This window comes from Callithrix jacchus, chromosome 15 (assembly GCF_049354715.1).
Source record: "Callithrix jacchus isolate 240 chromosome 15, calJac240_pri, whole genome shotgun sequence".
Lineage (NCBI taxonomy): Eukaryota > Metazoa > Chordata > Mammalia > Primates > Cebidae > Callithrix > Callithrix jacchus.
In genome coordinates, this window is record NC_133516.1 from 76,641,469 (window position 1) to 76,653,039 (window position 11,571).

Here is an 11,571-nt window from a genome sequence, read left to right on the forward strand (position 1 = left end):
CCTTGGAAAATTCTGCAAGGGTTCATGAGAAATTGTGACCAGCTGGCATTTAAAAATAAGATGCATTCTGCAAGAAGAAAAACGCCTGAAGTAACAGGCGTGAGGGAAAACTGATAGCAAGGCCCTGAGTCTAGCTCACCGGAAAGTGGTAGGCATTGTCATTGAGCCACATTATGCAGCTGTGTGTGTGTGTCATGTTTCAAGTCCATCCAAGCAGCTCGGTTCCACAGGCAAACAGGTTGTACAAGAAGTTGCAAGAGGCTGCCTCTCTAGAAAGATGTTGGGGAATCCCCAGCATAAGAGAGCCTATGGGCAGACCAGAGTAAGAATGTAATTTCCCCACACTCCAGAAGTGGGCAACAAAGCTCACAGATAGAAAAGAAGACTGCAACCCAAGAGTGATGGTATGGGTGCCTACTTAAGACTAATAGCAAAAACAACTCTGACTTGCTGTTCCTAGAGCACACTCCATATTCCAGGCTCCAGGTAAGGGCAGTCCCTTTGCAGCGATCACCATTTTACAGATGAAGAAACTACAGCCAGGGAGGTGGAACATGGGAAGTGCTAAGGCCAAGACTCAAATCTAAACCCCAGACACTTAATAGGGACCTCTGCACAAGTAAAGGCAGTAACATGGAGCTGCTCTGAGGCGACAAGTAACTCTTCTCATAGAAGGGATGACTGGGAAACAATAGAATGATTTGCAGTTCCCCCTTCCCCATTGACAGTGCTTTCTGGAGCCACCAGGAGACAGACAGGAGGAGCATCCATATACTCACAAAACAGACAACCCACTTTAAAATTTAGGGGAATGTCAAGCTGAAAATGAGCATGTTTTTAGCCTTAAAAATGTAACTACCTAGGCACATCTGGGAAAGAGCAGTGGGGAAGCATTTTCAGTATTATTTTTGCATTGAAAGTTCACAGACTTCAAAAAGCAAGGCATCACAGTCAGGAGTGGTGTCATCATCCTCACTCTGAGGACGAAGAAAGTGAGGTGCAGAAAGTGACTTCCCAAAGTTACACAGTGGGTCAGCAACCAAGACAGGCCTACATGGCCATGCTCCATCCACTCAACGCAGTGTTTTCTGAGGGCCTGCTGGGTGTCTGGCACCAGAAAACGAGGAAGAGATCAAATCAGCCCAAGCCTACAACAGGCAGGCAGAGTGGGCTAGGGCAGGCCTAGCACCAGGGCAGTGCCGATGCAGCCAGTTCCAGAATAACAAGCTTCTAGGAAGCTAGGCCTGTCGGCTCCTGGTCCCAACACCCTGATGCCCGACACCCCAATCTCTGTAGAGGTGCTGCCCAACCCTGTAATCTGAAAAAGATTACCCCCTTTGCCTAAAGCTGTTGCCTTGGAGATTTTGTTCCCTAGCTCTTCGGTTTTCTATGAGCTGAAATTAGATGTACCGGCTGCTCACCACAGATGTCAATCCCAGAAAGGCAGAATAAGAAGAGCCCTCAGAGACCCCCTACACCAAGCATGGCACACACAAATGCCCACAGGATTCGGACAGGTGGTGGAAACAGATAAAACAGGTCTGATTTTTTAAAATAAAATGTAGAAAGCACCATGCAAGGATACCATGGTGTAACCGTGATAAGCGTGCCAGCCACCTGAAGAGCACAGCCATCTTGCAACCCCAACAAAGCATTGCCACATGAGAATGGCACACTTCCTGTTTCTTCCCCAAAAAAGCTAAAAATCAAATTTATGTAAAGCCTCCAAACTTTTAAATGGTGGCAATTACTTAAAATCGATGAATATCATTATGTTTCTGGACTCGTAGTTTGAGACAAGAAAACCTAATCCAGTGCCTTAAAACTTTGTACTACAAGTATTTGACTGACTTGTACCAATCTCTGGCTTAGGTGTGGAGACAGAGAGATGAAGAAGATGTGGTCCCTGTTCACTGGGAGTAAGCATGGAATAGATCATTTCGGCCCAGGGCAGTAAGCCCTTGGAGGGGAGCACATAGTCTGCAGGGGACACCACCGAAGGCTCCTTCTGAAGGCAACTCTTGCACTTGGCCAGCCAAAGGAAGGGAGGAGAATCACAGGCACACATGCATGAAACAGCTTAGGGTCACACAGGGGCAAGTGTCCCTGCAGGGAGGTGCAGTGAAGGCAGAAAGCGGCACCCATACATGGAGAACCTCGTGAGCCAGGCCTAAAAATGTGTCTTTAACTGAGAGGCAAAGGGGAGATATGAAAGGATGCAACACAATTAGCCTCAACTGTGAACAGTCCCTCAACTCTGAACAGACACAAGAAGCTGGTCACAGGCTGCCTCTAGGAGCAAGACTGACGAAACACAGCACAAGGAAGATGGGCTTTTCTCCTGCCATCTCCTTTTAACTGTCTGCATTTAATGACCATCTGCTGGAAACCTGTTCAAAAGTAAAATTCACCTTTTAAAAAAAATTACACTGGTAGCCAGAAAATATAGATTTGTGGGAAGCAAGCTAAGAAAGAACAATTTGTCAGTTGGTCAAGGGGAAGACAGTGTGGGCCTGAACTGAGAGCAGGAAGGACAAAGACGAGAGGACAAAACTGAGAAACTGATGGAAGGTAAAGTTCAAGACTTGTTATGAATGTAGAGAAAGAGAGGAATGTGGATGACCACCAGCTTTCTGGACGAGGGACTGGGTAGCAGAGCTACTCACAACATAAGAGACAAGGGTCATCTTTAAGGGGTTAGAGGAAAAATGCGGGTGAGCTCCATTTGGACATAGTCAATTAAATGTACGCATGGGACATGCATGGGGCTCTGGCAGGGGCATCTGGAAAGCTCTGGGTTGGATATTTAAAATCTGGAAGTCATCGGTGCATGAATGAGGACGAAAGAGAATGGCCAGGGACAGGGCGCAGAAGGGACAACAGGCTTGGGAATGGTGGGAAGCTCCTACCAGACACGGGAAGGGCAGAGATGGACATCGATGCTGGACACCAGTACCACCATGGAGAGCAGGAGCAACCCCTTCCAAGAGAGGGAAAGGCATTTAAGAAGTACAAGACTTCTACACTGAAAGTACAAAACACTGCTGAGAAAACTTCAGAAAGATCTAATGACTGGAGAGATATTTCATATTCACTAATTGGCAGATTCCATATCACTAAAATAGCAATTCTCCTGAAAGTAATTCAACACAAATCCTATCAAAATCCCTGTCAGCTTTTTTTGCAGAAGTTGACACTTATCCTAAAATGTATACAGAAATACAAAGGACCCAGAACAGATTAAACAATCTTGAAAAATAACAAAGTTAGAGGACTTACACATCCCAGTTTTGAAAGCTACAATAATCAGCATGACAGCATTGTATCGGCATAAGGACAGACATAAAAATCAATGGAATAGAACTGAAGAGTCCAGAAATAAACCCTTACATTTCATTCAGTGGATTTTCACAAGGTAATTCAATGGGGAAAGAATAATCTTTTCAACAGTCTGGAGAAATAAGATGCCTCATGAAGCAAACATCAATTTCGATCAGGATTCAGCAAACTCTGGTGCTTGAGCCAAATCCAACCCACCACTTGATTTTGTAAATAAAGTTTTATTGGAACACAGTCAAAACCATTCACTTAAACATATTGTTTTTCCCCTACAATGGCAGAATTCAGAAAAGTCATCCTTTGGTATCCATGGAGGATTGGTGTCAGGACGTCTGTGGATACCAATATCTGAGAATGCTCAAGCTCCTTCTATAAAATGGCATAGTATATGCATATAACCTATCCACACCTACTATGCACAAAGATATCTTATAGCTCAATAATAAAAAGACAAATAGTTAAACTAAAAATGGGCAAAAGATCTGCATATACTTTTCACCTAAGAAAATATACAGATAGGCACATGAAGAGACACTCAACATCATTAGTTATTAGAGAAATGCAAATTCAAACCACCATGAGATACGATTTCACAGCCACTAGAATTGCTAGAATCAAAGATAATAACAGATGTTGGTAAAGACATGAAGAAACTGGAACCCCATATATTGCTGGTAGAAGTCTCAAATGGTACAGTGTCTTCGGTACACAGTTCAGCAGTTTCTTTAAAAATTAAACCTGACAATTCATCAAATTCATAAACTGAATGAACCAGCAAATCTACTCTCAGGTGTCTATCCATGAGAACTAAAAACATACGTCTTCAAAAAAAAATGTATAATACATAAATGTTCATAGCAGCATTACTCATAATGGCCAAGAAGTAGAAACAATTCAAATGCCCTCAACTGGTGACTGAATAAGTCAAATGCAGAATATATATAAAACAGGATACCATTCAGAAATAAAAATGATGAACTACTGATACATACTACATCATCAGTGAACCAACCAAAAACACTTGCTCAGTGAAAGAAGCCAGACGTAAAAGATGCATGAATCATTTACAGTCAGCCCTCTGTATCCATGGGTCCAGTGGAAAATATTTGGGGAAAAAAAACAATAAATAATATGCCAATAAAAATATAAATCTTTAAAAACAGTGTAACAACTATTTACACAATGTTAATGTATTATAAGTAATCTGGAGATACTTTAAAGTATAAAGGAGAATATGTGTAGTTTATAGGCAAATACACCATTTTCCAGAAGGGACTTAAGCATCCAAGGATTTTGGTATCCATGGGGGTCCTGGAACCAATGACCCATGGATACCGAGGGGCAACTAAATGAAATGTCCAGAAAAAGTAAATTTGTAGAGAAAGAGGATTAATGGTTACCTGGGACTGGGAGTGGGAATGGGGAGTGACTGCAAACAGATCAAGGCATCTTTTTTTTAGGTCTTGTAAATGTTCTACAATTAGATTGTGGTGACAGTTGCCCAATTCTGTAAAGTTACTAAAAAGCATTGAAATGGGTGAATTTTATAATATATAAAGTGCATTTCAATAACTTTTTTTTTTGTTTTTTTAAGAGATGGGGTCTTGCTATATTGGACTCAAACCACCAGGCTCAGGGGATCCTCTGCCTCAGCCTCCTGCGTAGCTGGAACTAGGATTGTGGAGAAACAGGAACACACCACTGCAAGTGGCTTAAACCTGTTTTTCTGATTTTAAAGAAAAATCAGCGTCACCAGATAAAAGCTTTCCAAAGCTCTGCTCCTGACTAGAGAACTGCAGTGTGGCCTCCAGAATAACATGTTCACAGTCCTGCCTGGCATTCAGGCCCTGAGTCTGGCCTCGCCCCTGCCACATCCTCAAGCATCCTACCCTCCTTGTGGCTGCCAAGCATGTGGGCTTTGGTGTCAGAAACCCTGAGGTTCTAGCTCTGTGATCTTGGGTTACTTGGCCTCACTGAACATGTTTCCTCACTTCTGAGATGGGGATAATGACCTCTCACAGGTGAGCATGTGGAATTTCTGGGGTGATGCTCTGAATACAGCGGGCACAGTGCATAGCACAGTGAATACGGACACTCTTCACAGGGCTGGCTCAGGCCACAGTCAACGTCTCCTCCTGAGAGGCACTGCCTGGCCATCCCACCTCAAGTAGGCAGCCCCAGTAGCCTTTGCACCCTTTTTGTTTCCTCCTTAGCTCTTGAAGCTCTTTGAGTCCTTTGCCTGTTTCTTCCTTTCTGGTCAGTTCTCTCTACTGGGCAGAGTCCTCGGCTTTGTCCCTCATTGTCTTAGCAAGGCCAAGACCAGTAACATGAAGCCACTGAACATTCACTGAGGTAAAAAATAATTGACGGCTGCAGGTGCAGTGCTCTGGCACACGGCCTCTCTGGCACTAGCACGTTAGGGGACTCACTTATGTGTCTGACTACATCCTTCCTGATCTTCCCCTCCACCGTGGTCCAGAATCAGCTTCATGGGAGCAATGCATGATGGTAAAGTCAATCAAGCCTGGAGAGGGTAATGAGTCTGGAGTGATTGGAGCAGGAATGGGCTCAGTGGTGGGAAAGGGGAAAAGGCTGGTGAACAGTGAAGCAACCAACATCAGCTAAATCACCAGAGAGTGGCTCATGTGGAATGGAGGAGAGGGAAAACAGACACACACAGGAAATGACTTCCATGTGTGCCTTCTCTCACTGGAGGATGAGGTTAAATGTACTGGTTGAAACAAAATCTTTACCTATTTCACACGTTTTCTCTGAAAACTGGAGTTGAATATAACTGCAGCATTTTGCATTAATTAAATTTCTTTTACCATCCATGGAATTATGGTTTGAACACACTTTGTGAATTTATGCAAATAAGTGTGTAAACTAGCAAGATATAGCACTTTTTTTTTTTTTTTTTTTTTTGAGACAGAGTCTCGCTCTGTCACCCAGGCGGAGGGCACTGGCGCAATCTCAGCTCATTGCAACCTCTGCCTTCTGGGTACAAGGATTCTCCTGCCTCAGCCTCCCAAGTAGCTGGATTATACAGGTGCATGCCACCACACCCAGCTAACTTTTTTATTTTTGGTAGAGACAGGGTTTCACCATGTTGGTCAGACTGGTCTTGAACTCCTGACCTCAGGTGATCTGCCCACTTCGGCCTCCCAAAGTGCTAACAAAAAAGGCATGAGCCACCATACACGGCCACTAACACTTAATCTTAAAGGGACTAGAACACTATCTAGAACCAGGCCTCAGGAATTAAATACAAATGGTCATTACGAATACTCAACTTGATCTAAAGAAGCTGGGGCAGATCTTCTTTGGCATCCACCTCCCATTAAATTAACCGATTTGTTCACTTTGGCAACTGTTTTGTTGATGTGGCAATCTTTTTCACTCCCTTCCCTAAAGACAAGGTGAATTCCTCAACCCTCGAGTAACTTTGCTAACAGAAAAAGCCCCCGCACCATAACACTTCATTACCATCACCTCCTTTGTTCAGTCTTCCTCTTTCAAACCCAAGCAGAGGGAAGGATGTGGCTCTCATAACATGGGGCTGTGCACCTCACTGTGCACTTCTGGACAAGTCACATAGCCTCTCGGATTAGTTTGCCCAGCTGGAAAAGGAAGTAGTCACCAAAGTTCCTTCTAGTTTTACTAGTCTGATAAAACTAAGTGGGGCACCAGCATCCTGTCAGGACAGGTACAGGTATTGTCACAAAATGTTCAGGCTGCCTTAATATATACATCATGGGGAGCGGGGAGTGGTGGAAAAAGTTTTTTGCACCCAAAAATCTGGATTAAAGTCCCAGATGTTACTCAGGTTAACACATTGGGCAAATTCCTTAACCTCTCTAAGCCTGATTCTCCATCTTTAAATAAAGAGAATTTATATTTTGCAAAAGTATTTAAGATAACTAGAAATAAAACGTACTTGTCTTATATAATACTCAAAAAAGATGAAGTTTCCAATCAACTTGGAAGAAGGTACCCCCACAAAGGCACTCCCCTGAACCTCTGAAGACTCCAACTCAACTTTCCAACGTTTCCCATAACAAGAGACCAAATCACAAGGGTGAGAACACCCAAAGAGACGCAAGCATATCTTTCTAAATTCCAATTCGGGTTCCTCCCTCTAAGCCTTCCAACACAAGCCATCTCCTCCCCATTTAATCCTTGCCACAAGTGAAGTCAACAAAACTATATGACACCTAGCAAGCACCAAATGTGCCAAGTACTCTGCTAGGCTAAGAACAGAGGCCCCCACAAAGCGCTCTGTTTCCTTAACACTTTCACAGACATCATCTTATCCTAGGTAGTACCTAGGATACAAACACATCCATTTTTTTATAATGTAGCTACTGAAGCTCAAGAGTTTTTCACCCAAGGTCACACAGCTAATGAGCACCTACCAGACCTCCTGAAGTCCTTCTGAGCCACCTCCCTAATTCCTCCTTAATTAACTAATTCACCTACACCCAGATCTGTGCATTTCATTTAAACCTGGTCCCTTCATTTCATCTCTCCACAGTTACTTACAAAGCATCCACAAGTGTAGACACAGGTGTAGGAGGAGGCAGAGCACAGCAATATGCCCTGGAGTGGGCTTGTTTCAATCCCAGCTCTCCCATTTGCTATTTACATGACCTTGTATCAGTTCCTTCACCTCTCAGTGCCTCAGTTCTCCTTAATGTATAATAATGAGCTAACAGAATTCTGTTGCTCTCATAGGGCTGTTGAAAATTAAATCAGTTCCTTATAAAGGGTTTAGTCCAACGCATGACCCCTACACTGGAATAAGAGCTGCTTTTATTCTTCTGGGTTCTGGTACAGTCTTCAATCAGACAGAAACCTCCGCCTCAAGAAGCTTACACTCTAGCGGGAAGCGCAATAAACAAGTAAACAATTACCAATAGAAGCTTCACATTGTAATGAGTGCTATGAAAATAATAAATCTGTGACAGGGTAGAAGGTTACTTCAGATTGGGTGGTCAGGGAAGGATGCTCAGGTGATATCTAGGCTACACAAGAATTACAAGAGCAAGCAGGATGCAAGGAGAGCTGAAGGAGAGAGAACAGCCGGCGCACAGACCCTATACTGGGCCAGCAGCAGCCTCCAGGAAAACACGGCGGTCCTGAGCTGGCGACGAGGTGCGAAGTGCCACGAAAGGGAAATAGAGATGCGGTCCCAGAGGTCGGCGGGCACCAGCCAGCTTTGGAACCAGGGAAGGCATCATCCAAGCGCGCTAGGAACCCACCGGAGGATTTTAGGCAGGGAAGGGGATCGGATCTGAGCTAAGATTCTTCCAGACCCCGCAGCTGTGCTGTGGAGAACAGACCGGCAGGGGAGAGCGGAGTCCCCAGGCAAAGCCCAGGTGGGAGGCACTGCGTACCCAGAACCGGAGGCGCGCACCTGGGGGGCCACGGGGCTGCCAGGCTGGGCGCAAATTCAAGAGAAGTAAAAACTAAGCCGACCGGAGAGGGGACGTGGCCCGGGCGTCTCTCGTGTCCTGGCGGCCTCGCACCTTGTCCCGCTATCCACTCCTTCCCTGAAGCCGGTGTCAAGAAGCTCCAAGGCTGCCAGCCTCGGGCTCGCGTACCGGCGTAGCTTCGTCCTGGCCTGAGCCCCCGGCGTCTCCCAAGTCCCACGCCCCTCACGCGTGGCGCGAGCCCTGTCCCAGCGCTCCGCCCCGCACCTCCCCCGCCAGCGTGCCCGCCCCGGCCCAGGCGGCGCTGCTCACCCGGACGCCCTGCAGCACCCGGACCCGCTCCTCCTCGTCCACTCCGAAGGACACCCTACGGCTCTCGCTGCTTTCCGTACTCCCCATGGCGAGCTGCAAGCGAGCGGGCAGCCACCCGACCTGAGACCCGGCTCCGGAGCAACCAGGCCAACAACGCTTTCCAGGACTCGTGCGGCCGCTGCACCCGCCAACAAAATCACGTTCTATTGGCCGCCGTCGGAGGCTCCACCAGTCGGATGGCTCGGAGTCGCGGTGCCTTTTGGGGGTTGTAGTCCTTCCGTTTGGGGGGGCGGGGGCGTGGCGGTCTGCGCCTGCAGAAGTGCGTTAGAGTGAGGCCAAGGATAGGTACCAAGGACAGGGACACATTCTCGCTTTGGGAGTTCACCCTTGAGGGAAAGCCGAGGGTGATGTTCAGCTGGTAGACGCTGAGACGGCCAAGGCGCTCATCTGGAGGCAAATTTCTGAGGGTTCATCACTCCATTCATTCAGCAAACACGTGTAGAGCAGCAGGGGCTGAGCACCAGGCGAGCAAGGACCAGGGCCTCGCATTACAGCACCCTTCAAGACAGCGAGTGTCCCACCCTTGTGAGGTTTACAGTGTAAGGGAGGAAACAAGTGAAAAACCAAACATGCATCCATGTACACTAACAGTACACAGAAAACTGCATGGTGATGCCACTAGTGAAATGAACAGAAGGAGGCCTATTTTAATTTCAGTGACCAGAGCAATATCTGAAGAAGCTTTGAACTGAGCCCGAGGGAGAGTAGGATTTATACAGGAAAAGGGAGGGGAAGACATTTTCTGGGACTCTCAAGAAGGAAAAGAGAAAGAGCGTCCATCCCATGACTGGAAAATGAGAAGAGGGCAGAGGAGCAGTAAGGACCCAAATCATGTCGGGTCTTGTGAGGCAGGGTCTGTGTGTGGGTTTTATTCTAAATGTCGTGGGAGGACAGGGAATGGTCCTAAGCATTTAGGAGGCATTGCCCAAGGAGTGTACATACCATGTGTGGAGTGCAGTGTCCCAGGCACTGTGTGTAGGCTTCTTACACAGGACCCTATGTGTAAGGGAGCACGCAGACGGTTGCCATTCATAGACACTGCTACCTTCAACTAAGCCCCTTTTTGTCCCTCTGAGATGCTGAATGGCTTTGATTTGCAAAAGTGTGCCTGAAACCGAGCTGGGCAACACTAGATGGAGCTCCTTTTGGCAACTTGGAAAGAAAGGGGTGAGGAGGAAAGGATGAATGAGAAAGAGCAGTAAGGTTCTGAGACTGAAAATAGCTCAGTGCAAGGTGAAGAAGCCAGTAAACATCCCAGAGATGGTGTGATCAGAGAATCTTTAGGAACAAAAGTATCTGCTAGTTTCATTCAAAATACTTAATTGGCACGCCCCACTCCACCCCCTCTGTCCTCCACTTCTTCCCTATAAGCAGAGCCAGTGTAGGGGATTCTGGTGCAAGTGGTTTCCTGGGGGAGTACCTCAGAATAAAGGAAGTGAGGGAGACAGGCTAAGAGGGGTAAGGGGTGGAGGGCACAGGGAAAACTCAGTAAAGATGTGGTCAGGTCTGGCCCTGGGCTTTCCTTTGTCTACTTTCCTTGGAGGTTTATGATTACCGATTCAATCTCCTTACTAGTTATTGGTCTGCTCAGATTTCCTGTTTCTTCAAGTCTCAGTTTTGATAGATGGTATGCTTCCGTGAATTTATCCATTTCTCCTCCTAAGTTATCTAGTTTCTTGGTGTATATTTATTCATAGTAGTTGATGATCTTTTGTATTTCTGTTGTATCAGTTGTAATGTTTCCTCTTTCATTTATACTTTTGTTAATGTGAATTCTCTTCTTTCTTGGTTAGTCTAGCTAAAGGTTTATTAATTTTATTGATCTTTATTGTTGATCTTTTCTGTTGTTTTTCTAGTTTCTATTTCTGCTCTCATCTTTTTTATTTCCTTCAGTCTGCTGACTTTTGGGCTTACTTTGTTCCTCTTCTAGTTCCTTGAAATATAAAATTAGGTTGTTTTATGTCTTTCTTTTTTCGTAATGCAGGTATTTCTCACTATAAGCTTCCCTCCTAAAAATGTTTCTGTTGCATCCTATAAGTTGTACCTTGTATTTTCATTTTCATTTGTCTTAAGATACTTGTTTATTTCACTTTTTATTTCTTCTTTGGCTCATTGGCTGCTCAAAAGTGTGTTGTTTAATTTCCACACATGTCTGAATTTTCCAGAATCTTCCTATTATTGATTTCTGACAAATTATTCAAAAAGAAATTAAGAAAACAATCCCACTTACAATAACAGCAAAAAGAATAAAATATGAATACATTTAATCAAGGAAGTGAAAGAAAGATTTACACAAAAAAATTGTATACTAAAAATTGTAAGACACTATTGAAAGATATTGTAGGAGACATAAATAAGTAGAAAGATAGCCCATGTTCATAGATCAGAAGAATTAATATTGTTAAAATGGCTATACTACCCAAAGTGA

General features: G+C 45.0%; 1 protein-coding gene across 9 annotated transcripts in view; it reads right to left on the minus strand.

The window, feature by feature from the left end:
* The window catches only part of CHCHD6 (coiled-coil-helix-coiled-coil-helix domain containing 6), a 243,992-nt gene extending 234,736 nt beyond the window's left edge, over positions 1-9,256 (minus strand). For all 9 annotated transcript variants that reach the window (XM_078351870.1, XM_002758707.6, XM_008982272.6 and 6 more), the window contains exon 1: positions 9,084-9,256. Coding sequence is in view for 4 of the 9 variants with exons in the window: in XM_002758707.6 (XP_002758753.2) it covers positions 9,084-9,170 (87 nt within the window). In the remaining 5 variants the exon portion in view is untranslated. The remainder of the gene's footprint in view (positions 1-9,083) is intronic.
* Positions 9,257-11,571: the final 2,315 nt, after the last annotated feature.